Genomic DNA, 21612 nt, shown 5'->3' with positions numbered 1-21612 from the left:
TTAACTTCGCCTGTGGCGACGTGGAGAATGGCTAGAGCAGGACCAGCAACTACTACTACTGATAGTAATAGTATTGGTAATACTACAACATTTACTACTGTTGCTACTACTACTACTACTACTGATAGTAATAGTATTGGTAATACTACAACATTTACTACTGTTGCTACTACTACTACTACTACTACTGATAGTAATAGTATTGGTAATACTACAACATTTACTACTGTTGCTACTACTACTACTACTACTGATAGTAATAGTATTGGTAATACTACAACATTTACTACTGTTGCTACTACTACTACTACTACTACTGATAGTAATAGTATTGGTAATACTACAACATTTACTACTGTTGCTACTACTACTACTACTACTGATAGTAATAGTATTGGTAATACTACAACATTTACTGTTGCTACTACTACTACAACTGCTACCAGTACTGAAACTAATAGTAACGGTAATACTATGACATCTACTGTTACTACTACTACTACAACTACTACTACTGATACTAATAGTATTGGTAATACTACAACATCTACTGTTACTACTACTTCTGATACTAATGGTATTGGTAATCCTGCAACATTTACTACTGTTATTACTACTACTACTACTACTACTACTGATACTAATAGTATTGGTAATACTACACCATCTACTACTGTTACTACTACTACTATTACTACTAATGTTAGTGCTAATAGTAGCACTACAACTACTACTACTAATACTACTAGTAGTACTACCGATACTAATGGTAATATTATAACTAATACTATAGTAATACAACAACAAATACTGCTACTACTACTACTACTAATAATAATAATAATAATAATAATAATAGTACATCTAATGCTACTTCTACTAATACTACTACTAGTGGTAGTAGTAGTAATAGTAGTCGTAGTATTAGTAGGGAAGGAGTAGTACTCTTAATACTAACGCTAATGATAATACTACAACTAGTAATAATAATAATGATGATGATAACAAGGCAATCAGAGCCTGTAACATCCTGCGACACCCCTGAATTCAACATTTGACCCTGACCTACACATGTTTGTGCCTCTGGCTTCCAGAAAACGTTGCTTTTTGTTTTGTGATTATATCTCCTCAGGTTTCAGAGACGTGGACCTGAAGGTCAGGGCTGTGATCTAATTTCACCCCCTCGCCCCCCTGAATATAACGCCATTTGTTTCATCTTTCTATCTTATCCGGCTCCTGATATACAAAAAAATGCAAATAAATGTACAAAAGTTGACCTTTGACCTTGATCTAGTTTCCTCAAGGTCATCATCTCATTTTCATCATGTTCGTTCAGAGGAACAAAATATCAAACACAGTGTGCTCATACAGTATTTATCTGTGTATAATGTATTTGTACACAGACCTGTATGCATCACTTCTCTGTGATGGGAATGATGTAAATACGTGGCGCTTAAACTGCCCTCTGCAGGTGCAGAATTCTGTGGTTCCACTTCAAATACCAATCCCATACAGTGCCTCCATTTCTTCTCTACATGGGGGCTGAATGAGTCTGGCTCCAACGATTGGCCCTGTGTCCATAAAGATAAGGATTATTCCATTGTAATGATTGATTATAATGACTGGTTCTCTCTCTTCTTGCGTCTTAAACTGTCAGGTGGAGATCGTGACTCACACGGGGCCCCACCGGCGCCTGTGGATGGGCCCCCAGTTTCAGTTTAAGACCATTCATCCTTCAGGCCAGACCACAGTCATCTCCTCTTCATCCTCGGTCCTCCAGTCCCAGGGCCCCACCAATGTCCAGCAGCCCCTTTTGGACTTCGACACTGATGACCTGGACCTACACAGCCTCAGGTGCTTTGAGGAGACACACAGTATTCCACCAATCAGAACGTTATAATAATTATATGCCTCTAGTGCAGACAATCTGAAACCACACAGGGGATGTGGATCTGGATCAGATCCGGTCCAAGCTGCTCTTAGAGTCCCTTTAGGTGTGAGGTCTGTACATGTTTGATAATGGGGGCTTCCTGTACCCGTTCAGGATCCAGCCGGTGCGTTCAGAGCCTGTTAGCATGCCCGGATCATCGCGGCTCGTGCCTGAGCGGAGAGGCCCGTCCACCGTCATCGATGCAGGATCAGGTAGGACATCCTACTGGTTGATTCTCTTCACTGTATCTGGATGTAGCTCATGTCATTCCACCAGTTGACTGAAGGCCTCCTCCAGGGTCTCATCCATCCCATCAATCCATTCACTGAGTACATTTATGGTTATTAGTCATCTTGATATCCAGTGAGGGGTGGTGTGGGGATTATTATTACTATCCCATAATCGCTGCACTCTCTTTGTTTTATCTCAGAGCAGTGGTGCTCATGGTTGAACCACTGAGGAACTGATGAGCTTTTTCCAGTTAACGTTTGATCAGAAACCAATCTGTAGATGTAATATATTGATCATATCACTGTTCTTCTTCTGCTGCTGTCAGTACTCTGAAAGGAAAACAAGTTTCATACCAAGAGATTGTGTTACTGTCTGTGGCTGATATAATCCCAACCACATTGATTATAATCCCTCATTTACACTGTCAAGTCAGCATTCATTGCTGTATTCTGCTTCTGCACTTGTACTTACTATGGCAGATCAGATTGTCTGTGGTAATTTGGGTAAACTGTGGTAGTATGCATCTACTATGGTATTTTGAGTCTACCAGTGCAGCTTGGATCTACTATGGGAGTTTGGATCTACTTGGATTAAACACGGTAGAATGGATCTACTGTGGTAGTTTTTGATCTGTTATGGTAGTTTGGATCTACTACAGTAGATATAAACTACCACAGTAGACCCTGGTGTTCTGACCAGGCCTCTGAAGCCAGCCGGCCGCCGGACAGGACTGATTTGGTTTCTACTGATTTCGATGTCCCTCTGCATGTCTGCTTTAATCTGGTTACGATGGGGTAATCCAATCACACAGAGATTTCCCCTTCCCTCTCGCTGTATGATGCAGTTACGTGGGTCTTGTGAATGAGTGTGTGGGGATTATATGCCCGTGCTGTGAACCTTTAGTTATTGCCTGGTGTGATATCCTGTTAACGTCTGCAGCCTTATCTGCATCTTGTGACAGAAAGTCTTCTCATCCAGCGTCGCTCTGACGGATATCTGCTGTTTGACTCAACAGTTCTGTGAGATTTAGTGACAAAAAGGGTTTCACAAATAGTTTGACAAATCTCCCACTTCCTTTCTGCTGCTTCTTCCAGTATTCACACGACGATGGATCGATCACAAAGTCAGTCTCAGGCTCTGATTTGTTTTAATCTTTCCAAATCTAAAGATTTACTTTGTCTTGAGTAAAAGTTGTGAGTTTTTATGCACAAGTATCTGCTGGTGATCTCCAGGAAGTGTGTGCAGATTGTCATGATGCGTGTTTCCTGTGTAGAGAGCAGCCAAACACACAAGAATGCAATTTTCACAGTGTTTAATCAGAATCCAGTAGATTATCTACGATGAGGTGACTCATCCTGAAACAAGTGGGTGTTACGTGAGTAGATAGACTGTGTGTGATTAACACGTTTGTTACGTGTGTGTGAGCTGAAACAGTCCACACACAAAAGGTGCAGATTCCATCTGCAGGTCCTGAGCAGGTGGGACAACCTGGAACACACCTTCTGGACTGATGTCATGACACCAACGTGAGATGTGGTCTCACCTGTCTGTGCCCACCCCCACCTTGTTAACTCCCTACTGCTCCGCCTCCACCTCTGGACTCCACCAGGTGTCCTCTGGTGGTCGTTTCTTCACCCATTGGTTCAGAGCTCAGAAAGAAAAGAGGAGAGAGTCAGGACGAGGGACGGAGGTGATGCTTATCAGTGTGTGTATGTGTGGGGGGGGTGGGTGTGTGTGTGTGGGGCGGGGTGTGGGTGTGTGTGTGTGTGTGTGTGTCTTGCCGTGGCGCCGCCTCTTATCACTCTCACATCACTTTTATCTAACCCTTTGCAGATCCTCGTTGTGTGTGGCAGAACGTGGCAAAATGACTGAAGGGGTTTGGAACACCGCCCGACGTTATTTCATCCGATGTGTGTTCAGGTTCTAGTGGGGGGGGGGTTGGGATTGGGGTGGACGTTTCCTGATGGTTGGAGGTTGTTGGTCTGAGGCGACCTGCGGGTCCACAGTGGAACACTTGAACATGTTTTATGTTTCCTCTCTGAATCATTTGGAGTTCAGTCATTTTTGATGTTTTGACTGAATTTAGCCTCATCTGAAAGTCAGTGTATATAAATACACACAGGTTTACCTCAGCTGGAGTTCAGCTCTGGACTACACGTTGGTTTTCAAAGAAATACACAGCAAAATAAAAATCAAATTTATTTGATGTCATTTTACCCCACTTTACATCTTTCTACCATTAAAATCACATAATATCATGTTACTGGACATTAAATCAGAACAAAACATGTAATATTATATTATTAGCCCGTAGCAACCCCCGTGACCCACGATGAGGAAGAAGCAGCTGAAGCTGAAACTGAGACGTTTTTTTGTGTTGTTGTTTTTTACAAAAAAATAATATTTAAGTGTTTGTAAACTTAAAATAGATTTATATTAACTAAAAAAATACTTTCATAAATACAGTTCAGAACTGGGAATCGTTATTTTACAGTTTAACCTGGAGTTCATTCAACTAACGTCACGTCTCCTGGAACCGATGAGTGACCTGTGTGTGTGTGTGTGTGTGTGTGTGTGTGTGTGTGTGTGTGTGTGTGTGTGTGTGTGTGTGTGTGTGTGTGTGTGTGTGTGTGTGTGTCTCTCAGAGTCTCAGTGAGTCCATGAACAGTGACTCACTTCGTGGTTGTCCGTCTCCCCAGCGTCTGCCCGTCTTATCTCAGCCCATACACTCTGCTTATCTGTGCCTCCCCCGAGGTGATGGGACGCCATCTGCACCACACACACACACACGCACGCACGCACACACACACACACACACACACACACACACACACACACACACACACACACACACACACAGTGCTTCTAGACATGGCTTCTTGACTCAGCACATTCGACAGTGTAGAGGACACTCCCCCCCCAGCTACAGATTACAGGATCAATGTGTTGGACTTATCAATACCGTCGATCTCGACCCCAGACCTATCTGTGTGTGTGTGTGTGTGGTGTGTGTGTGTGTGTGTGTGTATAGTGGCGGTTTCATCCCAGCTAGACTACACAGTTACGTTTTTCAGCCTCGAAGGACAAATCAAGAAAACAAGGAAGCCAAAGAAAAGGAGACAGAATAAAGATAACAGCACAACTGAAAGAACCACTGTTTAATCTGACCTATCTGTGTGTGTGTGTGTGTGTGTGTGTGTGTGTGTGTGTGTGTGTGTGTGTGTGTGTGTGTGTGTGTGTGTGTGTGTGTGTGTGTGTGTGTGTGTGTGTGTGTGTGGTTGTGTTTTGACTCTGTGAAGAAAGTCGTCCTGCATCAAAACAGGAAATGACAATAACCCCCCCCCCGTCTGCAGCAGCAGGCGTCTTCTTGTTGTTACTGTCACATCAACAGTTTGCATGTGTGTGTTCCTGTCAGACTGTGTGTGTGAGAGTGTGTGTCTGTCCACGGCGCGTGTGTGTGTGTCTGATTTATCTGTGGTAGGGAATCAGTGACGGTGTGTTAGCTGGCGACAGAGCAGCGCTTCAGACAACTACTGGACTCTGGTACGGGGTGTGTGTGTGTGTGTGTGTGTGTGTGTGTGTGTGTGTGTGTGTGTGTGTGTGATTGAAATGTGATTTTCCATGTGTGTAACTGAACGTACGTGTGTGTGCACTCAGGGTGTGAGTCAGTCCATTAGCACCATCCTGTGTAACGCTGCTTAATAAAGGCGGCGTCAGCAGCTAACAGCCATTACCCCCCCCCTGGAACCCCCCCCCATTATCACAGCTCACCCACCCCTACTGACTCCACACATGGGGTGTTGGGGGGGGGGTTTAGTTCCGCATTAAAATCAGACGTCACAGTGAGACGTAACATCTGGTGAAAGAACCAACGGTCCTCCCATGACACATGGTGATGATGATGATGGTGGAGAAGATGATGATGATGATGATGATGAGAATGATGATGGTGATGATGACGATGATGATGGTGTTGGTGAAGATGAGAATGATGATGATGGTGTTGGTGATGATGATGAAGATGATGATGATGATGATGAGAATGATGATGATGATGATGAGAATGATGAGGATGATGATGATGATGATGATGATGATGATGCTGTTCATCCTGTCTTGTGATCCGGCCCTTCCAGTCTTAGCCCCGCCCCCTGGAACACCCCCCCATCCCCCCCCCATGAGGCCGTTCTGCCCCTGGTGTTTAACGTACACGCGGTGGGTTTGTCGGGGTGTTATCCAGGCGGGAGGGTTCCAGTCTTCACACAGCGGGTTGGAATGCACCTGCCCCCCCCCCCCCCCCAGGTGCCTCTTCACCACCAGCAGCACCACCCTGAGGCGAGAAGGGGCTTTCCCCCCGCGTCGTGTTCTCACAGAGGCTGGAGGGGCATGAAAGGGGGGCTTGTGAACGCCTGGCCGCCTCACACATACCCCCCCCCATCATATCTGCCCCCCCCACCCTCCACCTTCACCCTTGAGCAGCCATTTAAAAGACGAGGCACCTGTGCTGTGGTATTCTGTCTCTTTCTTTCTCTTAATACTCACATACCCCAGTAACCGACACCCCACAATTACCCCGGCCCGATGAATGCCCCTGTGTTTGGGGCTATAGTGGCCGCACTGACAACGGAGATGAGGCGGCCAGAGAGATGCCGGGTCATCCGATATGTCCCTTAAAGACCAATACCCTCACTTCCCCTGACCCCCCCTCCCTTCTTGATTTTATTTTCATCAATAGGCACCTTTGTCACCTTGGGGCCACTGTGCCCCCCCCCATCCTGCCCCCCCGTCGCCCCGGGGTGTGTTTGGTGACCCGTCAGCTGGTGACAGGACGTAACCGACGATCTCATTGGTCGCTGCCGCTCCTTTTTGTTTTTGTCATCACCTGCGGCGGGACAAAGGACCACTGATCTGGTATCGGTGGGGGGGTCAGGGCTGGGGGGTCTGGGGGGAGCGGAAGCAAACCAAAGACGAGCGACACGTTTAAATACGGTTTCTCTGGATTCCTCAAACGTCACATTCAGTTTCTGAATGTGTGCCTGGAATCTTCCTGGAATATCAGGACACTCCTGGAATGGTCTTTGAAGTGTGTGCGTCTTTGCCCCGCCGGGGCAAGCAAACTGCCCCCCCACCCCACCCGGTTGGTTGGGTATCGGTGAACGGGGTGGATGATGCGTTCACTGTCATTCTGTTAAATATCAACTCAAGGTTGATCCAGGTGAGTCTTAAAGAACACGTTTCTACTGACATGAAGCTGAAGGTGTGTGTCATGATTACTGATCACACTGATCACCGATCAATCGTCTGATCAATCAGAAGAACCCGTTTCCCCCTCCTCTCCCTCCACATCTCCTTTTTCCATCTGTCTGTCCTCCTTCCATCGAACCCGACTCCAAGATTTATCCCTCACTCTGAAGACTGGAGGAAGTGTGTGTGTGTGTGTGTGTGTGTGTGTGTGTGTGTGTGTGTGTGTGTGTGTGTGTGTGTGTGTGTGTGTGTGTGTGTGTGTGTGTGTGTGTGTGTGTGTGTGTGTGTGTGTGTGTGTGTGTGAGGCTTTGAGGGACTACAGGCCTGGAATGGTTTATCCATATGATGGGATTTATGGCGAGTGTGTGCGTGACTGACATCTGGGGGGGACACGGACTGATACAGGTGAGGCTGAGGGAGTGTGTCTGTCTGACTGTCTGTCTGTCTGTCTGTCTGTCTGACTGTCTGTCTGACTGTCTGTCTGTCTGTCTGTCAGTCTGTCTGTCTGACTGTCTGTCTGACTGTCTGTCTGTCTGTCTGTCTGTCTGTCTGTCTGTCTGTCTACCTGTCTGTCTGTCTGTTTACATGAAAAGTAAGACAAGCAGTGAACCAGTTTTTTCAAGCCCAGAGTTTTATAGAATGATAAAACCTAAAGAGTAAAAGACACGATAGTAGAACAGATAATTGTTGTTTTTTCTTAATTTTGTCTGCTTTTTTTTTTTTTTTTTTACAAAAATAACTTTTTCCTACTTTGATGAATATTAAGAGGTTAGATGTTTGTGTCGACGGGATTTCTTTGTAATTTGACTGTTATGAAAAAGCGTGATGTTAAACATCTCTTTGTCGACGTGTTTCTGTGTTACACACTTCTAATCTGTTAGAGATGGAATGCCCCCCAGCATTAGCATTATACAGCACGTGTGTGTGTGTGTGTGTGTGTGTGTGTGTGTGTGTGTGTGTGTGTGTGTGTGTGTGTGTGTGTGTGTGTGTGTGTGTGTGTGTGTGTGTGTGTCTGCTCTGCCAGAGGGCAGTGCAGACTGAGCAGCTGCTCTTTATAGTGACTGAACGGACACCAATGTGTCGGGCATCTGTCACGTGTTCACCCTACTGCTGAGCCACTGGAGTGTGTGTGTGTGTGTGTGTGTGTGTGTGTGTGTGTGTGTGTGTGTGTGTGTGTGTGTGTGTGTGTGTGTGTGTGTGTGTGTGTGTGTGTGTGTGTGTGTGTGTGTACCAGCTGCTGAGGCAGAGGATCGTGTTGATGTTTAATGCTCATCTCCAGTGTGAAAACTCTCTCTCACACACACACACACACACACACACACACACGTACACACACACACACACACACACACACATACACACACACACACACACACACACACACAGTGGTGTATTCCAGACCTGTGGTAGGTTCCAGGGGGGCAGGATAGGGGGCGCTGCTGTGGATACCACCCTATCATTCCCGTGACCTGATTGTGGGTCGTCCGTCGCTCCTGCTGCGTCTTTTTAGTCGTGAACAGGAAGTGGATGCACCCCCATCCTTTGACCTCACACACACTGACGTGCAGACACACACACACACACACACACATATACACATCCAGATGGATCGACAAAAAGTATTGAAACCTGAGTCCGTTCAGCTCTCAGCTGATCTGAGTGTTCAGACTCTAGGAACTCTGGGAAACGCCTCACCGCCATCGGCCGTCACTCATCCTCCCATCATCCTCTCTTTTCCTCCTCCTCTTCCTCCCATCCTCCTCTCCTTTCCTCCTCCTCTTCCTCCCATCCCTACTTTCTGTTTTCTCTCTTTTCAATCCACTCCTTCATCCAACGCTTTCCTCTCCCGCTGACGCTAACCGTCTCTGACAGCGTCTCCATGCTGTCGCGCTCTGATCCACCTCTGAGAGGTGTTGAAGCACTCACACACACACACACTCACACACACACACACTCACACACACACACACACACACACACACTGTCGTTCTAGATCCCGTAAGGTATCGATCTCCCGTCCCGCTCGCTCTAATGGGATTTTTTACACCTAAGCATCAGAATTGCCTAATGCATCGCATCACTGATGGAATCACACACACACACACACACACACACACACACACACACACACACACACACACTCCTGTACACAGAGATAATTATGGCACACGGCTGAGCCTCGCTGGCAAGTGTGGTAAAAAATGAATAGAGGATGGAGGAGGATGCACTTAACAGCATATGCATCTGACTCCCTCAGCATCCGACTCATGTCACAGATGTTCAGGCTATTTCTACGTTACACACACGCAGACACACACACACACACACACACACACACACACACACACACACACACACACACACACACACACACACACACAGATTCTCTGAGTGTTCCTGCTCCATAATACGTCTCTTCTTACAGAATTTTAATGGAGGAAAAGCTCTGAATTGTTTTCCAGAACCTGAGCTTATTGGTTGTGTGTGTGTGTGTGTGTGTGTGTGTGTGTGTGTGTGTGTGTGTGTGTGTGTGACTGTTGCTCCCGTGTAACGTCGTTACGTCATCCCGGTGGCGGCTAAGCTAACACCGCTAACATCACAAACAGTTTCCTGAAGGCGTCCGTCTTCGGTCCAGCTCCACCTTACGGTGTGGGGCAGGTGGGACTTGTAGTTTTGTGGTTTGTCAGGAGGTAGTCAGACTGCTTCCTGGTTACAGAGTCATTAGCGTGACTCCGCCCGTTCGTCGGGAGTTACTTTAGGTCATATTCGTGGTGTCCCTACCCGTCTGAGCTGTGGAGCAGCGCAGGTCAGGCGTCCAGACAAACGTTTAGGAGCTGTTATTGTCCTGTTCTGCAGGAGGTTTGTCATTTAAAGATATTAGTCCTGAAGTATTTCATATCAGCTGCTGTTGGGCGTCTGTGTCAGGATTCAGGGTCACCTCAGGGCTCACCAGGTGGGGGCTCATTTCCTCGGCAGGTGTGTGTGTGTGTGTGTGTGTGTGTGTGTGTGTGTGTGTGTGTGTGTGTGTGTGTGTGTGTGTGAGAGAGAGACGCGTTTAGACAGATGCTATCTGCTCACCTGCTGCGGAGCCACAGAAGCAGCCATTGTGTGTGGATGCTGGTCAGCTGAAGACCCGCCCCCTCCAGGTGACAACAGGTGTGTGTGTGTGGAGGGATAGTGTGCTAGGAGGATGTTTGTGTCAGGCTGGGGGGGGGGTGGATCGGGGGGGCAGTCTTTCTCTCCTCACCTGGATATTATGTCCTGCCCCCGTTTTAGCGGAGTGTGTTTCCAATCACCGCAGGAACGTGAGAAATGTCCGCTTGGGAATTCCTTCCCTACTTCCTGTCTGTCTGTCTGTGTGTGTGTGTGTGTGTGTGTGTGTGTGTGTGTGTGTGTGTGTGTGTGTGTGTGTGTGTGTGTGTGTGTGTGTGTGTGTGTGTGTGTGTGTGTGTGTGTGTGTGTGTGTGTGTGTGTGTGTGTGTGTGTGTGTGTGTGTGTGTGTGTGTGTGTGTGTGTGTGTGTGTGTGTGTGTGTTAGAAACAGACTCCATGGCCCACAGGTTTCCTCCAGGCCCTCTTCTGTCCTCGTCCTCCCTGTTGTATCTCGGGGGGTGACCGGTCAGCCCCCCCCCCCCGGTGCAGCAGACAGGAAGTGGGCGTGTTCTCGTCCCGGTTCCTCCTGAACGCTGGATCAGAGGAGCTTCTGTCCCGTGACGAGCAGCCGTGTTGGCAGCGCTAGCACACGTTAGCATGTGGCTCCTCTGCGTCCCCCCCTGCAGAGAAGCGACAGCCCCCTTCACAGAGATGCTTCTCCCTGTCGCTCACCTGGTTCGTGTTGGGTTCATCCTGGGGGGGGCGTCCCATCGCGTCAGGCCTGTCAGGCTGAGCAGGTCGACCACAGCATCCCTGCTGACAGTCTGTTCGCCTTTTCGTCGCCGCTGCAACTTTCTCCTTCTTTTCCTCCTTTTTTGAAAGCTTTCCCCCGTCGTCAGCCAATCGTCCGCTCCCGCCCCCCCCCCACCCCCCTTTGCTGTTATCAGCAGCACAGGAAGCTGTTGTTTCCATCCATCTGATGACAGGAGGAAGGCCTCCAGATGTGCGGCGCTGCCTCCGTCCCTCCGTCTGCAGCCTCTTTCTTTTCATTAGCGTTCCCTCCCCAGCACAGATCCGCGTGGCGCTAACGCAGCCTCTGCCGTCTAGACATGAAGCTGGACGCTTCCAAACAGCTTGTGGCACCAGCGCTGGCCTGTTATTAAAGATTAGATCAGCCCCCGTCAGCTTGATTGATCGCACCGATGCGCTTCTGTTTGCAGCCAAAGGCGTAAATAGAGAGATTTAGACACGTCTAAAAAACAAGTTTTCCTCTTTGAAGTCTCATTTTATTCTGAAGAGTCTTCAAAGCATCTTAATCTGGATTAAAGTCCTCTCAGTCAGATTAAACCTGAGGACGAGTCGAGTTTAACCTGTGTAATCTGTCTGGGCGCCAGCTGATGACATCACAACATCTTCAGACCGTTTCCTTCTGACCGACACCAACCGACGGTCACATGGTTTGTTTGTTTGTTTGTTTGTTTGTTTGTTTTCTCTCCTTGTTGTTCATTCATGTTACCAGATCTCAGGTGCGTTCTGATTGGCTGAAGCTCGGCGAGCGTCTCCAGGATGTCCTTCTGTCTTCAGCTTAAATCATTTAAAGGTTTTTAAACGATTGTATTTCGTCCTTTTTGTAAATTAAAACTATAAAAATGTTTTCTTCTGCCGTAGTCACACACACACACACACACACACACACACACACACACACACACTCGGCAATGTTTCCTGGTGTGTGTGTGTGTGTGTGTGTTTGAAGTTGTGGTCGCTCAAAGTGAATTCAGACATCGATCAAACCTCACCAGACTGCACCATAACGTGTGTGTGTGTGTGTGTGTGTGTGTGTGTGTGTGTGTGTGTGTGTGTGTGTGTGTGTGTGTGTGTGTGTTGTGTGTGTGTGTGTGTGTGTGTGTGTGTGTGTGTGTGTGTGTGTGAGAACAATGCCTGAAATTGAGTTAAAATATGAGAGGAGTTTTTATTCGAAGCCGGAAATGTATTCAGAAGCGTAACACACACTGAGAGAGCTCACTTCACGCTAAACACACACACGCACACACACACACACACACACACACACACACACACACACCAAACATGTGGAGCTAATGAAAGCAGCGTATGGGAGAGCTGGTCAGCCATACAATATGAGGTCATCACTCGCTTGTAAGGATGTGTGTGTGTGTGTGTGTGTGTGTGTGTGTGTGTGTGTGTGTGTGTGTGTGTGTGTGTGTGTGTGTGCGTGTATGTGTGTGTGTGTGTGTGTGTGTGTGTGTTTCTGTCTTGTGTTGCTCTATTAAAACTCCTTTAGTCCTCCATCTAACAGTTCAGCTTTAAGATGCTTCACCTCAGTGTGTGTGTGTGTGTGTGTGTGTGTGTGTGTGTGTGTGTGTGTGTGTGTGTGTGTGTGTGTGTGTGTGTGTGTGTGTGTGTGTGTGTGTTCTCTGGGCATGCTGTCAGCCACTAGGCTAACAAACACACTTAATACAATTATCCATTGGCAGAGACAAGAAAGGGAGACAGGCGGCACCTCAGAAGGTATGCAGTCTGGTGTGTGTGTGTGTGTGTGTGTGTGTGTGTGTGTGTGTGTGTGTGTGTGTGTGTGTGTGTGTGTGTGTGTGTGTGTTGTCACTGGCAGCTAGTCGTGGCATTTCCACGCCTGGCTTCCACTGCAGCGTTTCCATCCTCCCCTCCAGCCCCCCCCAGTCCCTGTCTTCCTCTGACGGGGGCTTTCCCTGATAATTAGTCCGTCCCCCCCTCCTGGAGAGGCCTGCTAGCTCGGTACCTCAACCCCAGTAACAAGCACCCTGTCCCCCCTACGGCAGTGGCGCTGCCCCCTGTGGTGGTGGTGGTGGTGGGGGGGCTAGCTTAGCATCAGGCTAACTAGGCTGAGGAGCCTCGAGCGGCGCCGGCCGCCCCGCCCCCCCCTGGTCAGTCTGCTAATCCAATAAATGAGCTGAGCGGGAGGGCAAGTGTCACACACACACACACTCTGACACACGCACTCTGACACACACACTCTGACACACGCACTCTGACACACACTCTGACACACACACTCTGACACACGCACTCTGACACACACTCTGACACACACTCTGACACACGCGCTCTGACACACACTCTGACACACACACTCTGACACACACACTCTGACACACACTCTGACACACACTCTGACACACGCGCTCTGACACACACTCTGACACACACACTCTGACACACGCACTCTGACACACACTCTGACACACACACTCTGACACACGCACTCTGACACACACTCTGACACACACACTCTGACACACGCACTCTGACACACACTCTGACACACACACTCTGACACACGCGCTCTGACACACACTCTGACACACACTCTGACACACACTCTGACACACACACTCTGACACACACACTAGCAGTGTGTCTGTGTTCACAAGTGTGTTTTCTGTTCACACCGTTGTTCTGAGATATATCTTTATTTTTATTTTATCTTTATTTCTTCTTTATTTTTATTTTATCTTTATTTTTATTTTATCTTTATTTTTATTTTATCTTTATTTCTTCTTTATTTTTATTTTATCTTTATTTTTATTTCATCTTTATTGTTATTTTATCTTTATTTTTATTTTATCTTTATTATTATTTAGCTTTATTTTTATTTCATCTTTATTTTTATTTTTCCATATCATGGTCAGAGGGTTAAATTCTCTGTCGATCAGGTTTAGAGCTCCAACAGTTGACTCCTGGGGGGCTGAGAGGACTTGAGCAGGACAGATTGTAGTGACCCCCGGGTTCCCCCACCTGTTTCACGTGGCTGGTGAACACGGTAACCGTTAAACCAACACGCTAACGGTGTTTTCACCGTTCATCAGCTTTTAGTTTCAGGGGGGCAGATTTTCTGATTTCCTCTCAAGCTTTTTCCCCTCAGGGCAAATATTGAGTCTGGTGTGTTCCTGTGACCCCTCCCTTAGACCTCTAAGTGTTCCACTAACACATTTTAACATTTAGAAAACAACACAGGGACATTTTGTGACAGGGGTGCACGATTGTCACACAACGTGTGTCCCTGGGATAAGTCTTAAAAGATGCTCTTTTTCTGCGATGTGATATTTTTTAAAAAAAGTACTTCCATTCAACAAAAATATTCAGTTTTTCCATTTCTCCACTTAAATTTTGAACATGAAAATCACCATTACTTATGTTGTGATCTGTAGCGAGTTTCTGCTCACCAGACTCACCTGCGTGATTCAGTCTGATTAGAATCGACCAAACGGCGACGCGACGTCTGCTGGTTTTAGTGAGGGAACGACGAGTTGTGACGACAAGTGCTTTCCTGAACAATAAAACAAGAAGAAGTTGATGGAAAAAAAGGAACAGATATCACTGTGGACACTACGGAGAAGAAGCTGAGCGAAAACCAGCAAAAATCCGAACATTTGTACCGAAATGGACACGATTGATTGAGGCACGGCTCAATGTCAGCACAAAGTAATGAGGCTGCATCTTACAAAGAGACAGCTCCTTCTCTCTGTCTTGGTTCAGTGTCCACAGGAGAAAATAATTAAAGGCAAAGAAAACTATTGAGTGAAAAGCAGTGAAAAAAAAACTTGTATTACATCTTTCTTTAGTTCTAAAACTCTTTCTGAAATGACTACTGGTTATAACATTTGATAAAAATAATATTTAATTCTACTCTTTTTTTCTTCTTATTTAAACATGATGTTGTTATTAAGAAAAACATTAAAATTAACAGTTTGTTTCGTTTTTATATTGAACTATTAATATTTATATTGAACTCAAACTCAATCCCTGCGTACGCTTCGACCCTATGTTCTGTTGTTACTTTTGGGATGCACAAACAAACAATACACAATATTTTTTGAAGTGCATCCCAGGAATGCACTACATTCTGGAGGTAAAATGAACTCTGTTGGCCTTCTCAAATATAACATTATTCTTCCAAATATTCTGTTGATTCATTGATAACCTACGACCTGATGAACTCCATCTAGTTTTAGAGCCGGTCTGGGATGAACCATCAACCGTCCTGTCTTGGTTCTGTGAGGGTCTTTTCCCTTCTGAACAAACATCAGCCTTAAATCAGTGGAACATCCGGTGATTCCGTGTCTCCGTGTCCGACCTGAACAAACCACGTCTTCCACATCTTTATGTTTCACCTGTTTCCCACGCCGGGATGCAAACCCTAAAGAACCGGACCTGTGACAGAAGAATCAGCAAGCTCTCCACCAGCTTTATGGGTTGCACCAGTGGTACCGGTCCACTGGGACCAGTGGTACTGGTCCACTGGGACCAGTGGTACTGGTCCACCACGGGAGCCGCTGCCAATCTCCTCGATCACAGCAGATTTGTTCTGCATGTAATTCTCTTGTCGGTGACACGCCAATGCTTTCCGCCTCACGTAGCTCCACTTAAACAACAGCGCTAAGACAGCGTCCAATCAAATCACTGGAGACTAATTTCTTTGTGTTCTTTGGAGCCGTTTCTGCACCAGTGTTGATAAAAAGGAACAAGTGGAGCACAAATCATGACATGCTTTCTGAGAAGGGTTTGCATTGCTGCACTGATGTCTGTCTTAAGCAAATAAACCTGCTGGTGTTCCGACCTGTAGGAACGAGGAAATAACACCACGACCCGGACCGGGGGGGTCTGATGGGAACGTCAGGCGCGTTCCTGCCCTCGTCGTGTTATTAATGCGCTCTAAATGAATCATTTGTGGACGACAGCAGCTGCTTTGTGTTACATCTGATAAACAAATATGACTTAATGAAGCAGTGAGCAATTCAAGCCTTTCTCTGCAAATCAGGAACACATGGTGCACGCACGGCCACACACACACACACACACACACACACACGTGTAAGAACACACCGCCGACATACAAATCAGCAAGAACTCGGATCATCAGGCTGTTTGTGGATGAAAACACGCCTCAGGTCGGACGAACGTCTCACTTTAGCTTCACTTTTCTTCCTTTCTTTTACTTCCGCTCTGGTTTTTCTTACACTTGTAGGTGTTGTCGTCCTGAACCGACTGAAACACAGGCAGAACACGTGACACGCTACCACTACAGGAAAGGCCCTGAGCCAGAACAGGCAGGAAAACTCTGGAAAACCAGGATACAATTTGGCACTTATGGAGCCTAAACGATTTCCTCCTGGGCGTCGGGACCCGTCCTACTGGGAGCAGCCAAACGACCGCTCCACTAAATTACATCCGGCAAAATGTTTATGCAGCACACTCGGCTCCCTCGCTTTGTGTCCCGCAAACGAGTGATTATTCATCTACTCTTAACCTCTGAGTGGGGGGGGGGTTCTTTCCATCATTAGCTGGAGGAAGGGGCTTTCTTTCTTTCTTTGTCACAACGTGAGCTTCTTGTTTGGCAGGACGGGAGTTATTTGGAGAGTCCTCCGCCAAACGTTAAAGTAGCACTGGTTAGACTGGGAAAATGGGTAATTGGATGAAAACACACACACACACACACACACACACACCACTCCTGTTCAATCCCAGTGTCCACCTCTGAGATAAATCCGTGTCAGGAATGAACCAGGAGCGGCTGAAGCGACGCGGCAGCGGTCGTCTCAGGACGTTCACCGTCTCTGAACACTTCCAAATGTGATTATTGGTTTGTTTAAATCCGTCCAGCAGTAACAGATAGAACCGTTTTGAATGATCGTCACTGGCAGGACTAAAAACACGACTAATGGAGAGCAGAAAAATCTCCAAGTCACAAACAGATCTGAACCCGGACGTTTCTCTCACTGCTTAATTTTTTTTTTCTGTTGGACTGTCAGGAACATTTTAAGCAAAGTCCTCTCACATCAAAGTGAAATAGTGAACTGATAAAAGCACAATGTGGCACTGATGTGCAGACGGAAACGGAACAGGCCTTTGGTTTGGCGTTTTGATCGGACGCCTCATGAAGCCTCCAGCACGTCTTTACAGAGTCCCTTTGGCTTTTATTACAGGAAAAAATAAAGGTATGGAAGGATCTACACGCCTCATCTCACATCCATGTTTAACATCACAGTTTATTCATTGGATAACAAAGACCTGAAGATCTAATCCTCCTCTGACCGTCTCAAAATAAACTCTGTGGCGTCAGTTTGAGAACAAACTGATCAGAGGTTTTGTTCACGTTTCAGTCGATCTGACAGGAAAGTTAAACACTAAAACCTGCGTCATGTGGTTTCAGTAACTCCCAGAATCCTGTGCTGCGTTTTGTCATTGTGGGGAATTAAATAAAATCCTGTCAAAGTTTGATCACACAAAAATACTGTATGTATAAGTGTACTTGATAATTAATATGACTTAAAACATTATAGACATTGAATATTTATGATGTAGAAGCATGAAATTCAATATGAGCGACTGGGTTCTGATTGGGTAAAGAAGGAAAAGGAAATGCTAGACGTTGTATGACTATAATAATAATAATAATAATAATTAATATTTATTAATAATATCAATGATAATGATAACATTAATATATTAATATTATAATAACAATAACAATGATAATAAAAATAATAAAAAGATGATGATAATATTAATAATAATAATGATAATAATAATAATAATGATAATAATAATAATGATAATAATAATGATAAGAATAATAATAATGCTTAAATAAATAAGTGTTAACTTAGTGTTGACTCACGGACCATCAGAATCACGTGTTTGTCCCACGAAACCATTTCCTCTCAGCTGATGAGCATCAATCCGTCCACCCGTCCACGCGTTTACCTGCCCCCCCCCAGCCCCTACGTGTCAGGTCTGTTACTGTAAGATGTGGGGGGGGGGGGGGGGAGTGAATGATGGATTGACGCACGGGAGGAAGGAGGGCTGGGGGGCAGGTGGGAGTCGTGGGAACTGGGAGGCATGAGTGTGTTTGTGTTTTCTTTTGGCAGCTCGTTCACACATCATGTGTCCTGATGCAGGCAGAAACAATTTGTCTGCCCCGTCTTCCCCCCTCCATCCTCCCTGCTCCCCCCCCCGCCTCTGAGCCGTTCTCCAGCTGGGTCCAGTTTGGTCCATCCCGTGTCACGGTGCCTGTTTGCATGGTTATGGCTACGTCTGCTCCGTGTGTGTGTGTGTTTGTGTGTGTGTGTGTGTGTGTGTGTGTGTGTGTGTGTGTGTGTGTGTGTGTGTGATACATTCACACACACACACTCAGCAGCCTCAGGACCTTGACCAATTCCCAGTGGAGAAGCGTGGCGTCTCTCTCAGTCAGGACATCTGGAAGTGGGCATTCTGCAGGCAGCAGCCGCTGCACTGACTTGATTATATTATCTGGTATGATGTGTGTGTGTGTGTGTGTGTGTGTGTGTGTGTGTGTGTGTGTGTGTGTGTGTGTGTGTGTGTGTGCAAACTAAAAAAAGGTGACTCATATCCACACTCAGTAGGTGAAAACGAATAACATACATGTCTCAGCCGAGTGCTGAACACACTGATGAAGATTGCTTCTTGAGTGTGTGTGTGTGTGTGTGTGTGTGTGTGTGTGTGTGTGTGTGTGTGTGTGTGTGTGTGTGTGTGTGTGTGTGTGTGTGTGTGTGTGTGAAGGGGTCAAGTGGTGATTGCTGATGTTGTCTGCTTTAAACACATGTTTAGCCAGGGCCCACTCAAACGTTTGGCAACCATTAGACAACTTCCTCCCTATCATCCGGAGTCAGCTCTCTATGGATTTGTGTGTGTGTGTGTGTCTGTGTCTGTGTGTGTGTGTGTGTCTGTGTCTGTGTGTGTGTTTTGTGGCATTTTAAGGTATGGACACAAGCTGGAATCTGTGTAAAACTGTTTTTAAACCCTAACTTTTAACATGCAGCGATGTGAAACGTTTAAATTGTATGCTCTCCAATATCTTCTCTCTCTCCACACACGCACACACACACACACACACACACACACACACACACACACACACACACACACACACACACACACACACACACACACTCTCTAACGGATCTGGCTCCAGACATCTCTCACAGAGCTTTGTTTTGCCACAGGATCAGAACAACTGTGAACTTTACATGCAACTGTGGCCCCGGAGCGGCTCTCTCTCTCTCTCACACACACACACACACACACACACACACACACACACACACACACACTCATCCACAGACACCTCGGGGCCTCGCTCGGTCATCAGGAAATGAAAGGATCATTTAGCTTAGAAGGAGATGAGGAGATGGAGGAAGAGGAGAGGTGGACAGAGGAGTGTCTGCGGTCGGATGCAGATTCACCCGAAAGAAAACACAACGGCTGGGTGTGTGTGTGTGTGTGTGTGTGTGTGTGTGTGTGTGTGTGTGTGTGTGTGTGTGTGTGTCAGTCTCACACACACACACACACACAGGACTGCATTTGATAATGAAAAGGCGTCGTGATGCTGAACACAGTGAGCGGAGGTGAACTGGACTGACTGGTGGAGGCGTGGCTTCAGAGGTCAGAGGGCACCTCAGACGTGGTTAGAGGACCAATAGGATCCCTCCTGTTCACCGAGGCTCTGTTACGTTAAAGGAGTGTGTGGACCTTAGTGTGTCGTTCCACCTCCACCAGTAGACGTGTTCTAAACGTGTTTGGACCTTCTGGTCCAATCAGAGGAGAGGACAGGCTCAGACATCCAATCCCACGGTTCCCTCGTTTGTCTTTATTATTTTACTCTTACGCCCCCCCCCCCCAGCCCGTTAGCTTTCCGTGTCTTTTAAACTCACAAGCTTGATTGTTATTAATTTGTCGTCTCTAGGCTCAAGCTGAGATAACATTGATGACATCATCATGTAATTTAGAACCCATCAGTGGACATCAAATATTTCCTCCTGATATTATCCAGAACCAGTCATTTAATCACAAATACAACTATTTGTACAAAGTCACGCATGTAATACACCAAACTTTGCTTTTGCATGATAAGAATATTTTGACAGCGTGCCGATAGAACGTCTGTCTGGACCCTTGATGCTAGTGCAGAACACAGACGGCTGCTAGTGCTAACAAAACACCCATAGCCACTTTTAGGCAGTTAGCGGTTAGCTTCTAACCACCTGGTGACGGTCCAGTGTCGGTCCAGCTGAGTCAGGCTTTGAGAGCCAAACTGAACTAACACTGATACGGGCAGTGATCCACAACACTCCACACGACTCCGGGGCTGGCTCCCTTTATCTCAACAGAAGGGGTAACCCAACGTGTCCAAGATACTACCCACAATATTACACGTCTCTTAGCTTATTTCGTTCTTCGCTAAGTAGCATGAAAGATAGAATCAGCAGTAGAAACGGTGGAAACAGCAGGAGAAATAGTGCAAATAGCAGTAGAACTAGTGGAAACAGTAGTAGAAATAGTGGAAACAGTAGTAGAAATAGTGGAAACAACAGTGGAAATAGTGGAAACAGCGGTAGAAATAGTGGAAAAAGTAGTAGAAATAGTGGAAACAGTAGTAGAAATAGTGGAAACAACAGTGGAAATAGTGGAAACAGTAGTAGAAATAGTGGAAACAGTAGTAGAAATAGTGGAAACAGCAGTGAAGATAATGGAAACAGCAGTAGAAATAGTGGAAACAACAGTGGAAATAGTGGAAACAGCGGTAGAAATAGTGGAAAAAGTAGTAGAAATAGTGGAAACAGTAGTAGAAATAGTGGAAACAGCAGTAGAGATAGTGGAAACAGCAGTAGAAATAGTGGAAACAGTAGTAGAAATAGTGGAAACAGTAGTACAAATAGTGGAAACAGCAGTAAAAATAATGGAAACAGCAGTAGAAATAGTGGAAAAAGTAGTAGAAATAATGGAAACAGTAGTAGAAATAGTGGAAACAGTGGTAGAAATAGTGCAAACAGTAGTAGAAATAGTAGAAACAGCGATAGAAACAGTGGAAACAGACGTTGAAATCGTGAAAACAGCAGTAGAAACAGTGGAAACAGCAGTAGAAATAATTGAATTAGCAGGTAATAAACCTCAAAGGTTTGATAAATGGAGTGTTTTCACTCATGTGCACAAGCATCACATGGATGGAAACAGCAGTGGAAATAGTGGAAAAAGTGGTATAAAAGTGCAAACAGCAGTGGAAATAGTGGAAACAGCAGTAGAAATAGTGGAAACAGT

The 21612-nt window shown here is 46.1% G+C and overlaps 1 protein-coding gene across 4 annotated transcripts in view; it reads left to right on the top strand.

The window, feature by feature from the left end:
* The window catches only part of bcas3 (BCAS3 microtubule associated cell migration factor), a 275380-nt gene that overhangs the window by 97788 nt on the left and 155980 nt on the right, over nt 1-21612 (top strand). For all 4 annotated transcript variants that reach the window (XM_068318311.1, XM_068318310.1, XM_068318312.1 and 1 more), the window contains 2 exons: nt 1658-1854; nt 2045-2142. In XM_068318311.1, coding sequence (XP_068174412.1) covers nt 1658-1854; nt 2045-2142 — 295 coding nt within the window. The remainder of the gene's footprint in view (nt 1-1657; nt 1855-2044; nt 2143-21612) is intronic.

This window comes from Antennarius striatus, chromosome 6 (assembly GCF_040054535.1).
Source record: "Antennarius striatus isolate MH-2024 chromosome 6, ASM4005453v1, whole genome shotgun sequence".
Taxonomy (NCBI): Eukaryota; Metazoa; Chordata; class Actinopteri; order Lophiiformes; family Antennariidae; genus Antennarius; species Antennarius striatus.
The sequence above is the reverse complement of the archived record's forward strand: the minus strand, read 5'-3'. Positions and strand labels throughout refer to the sequence as shown.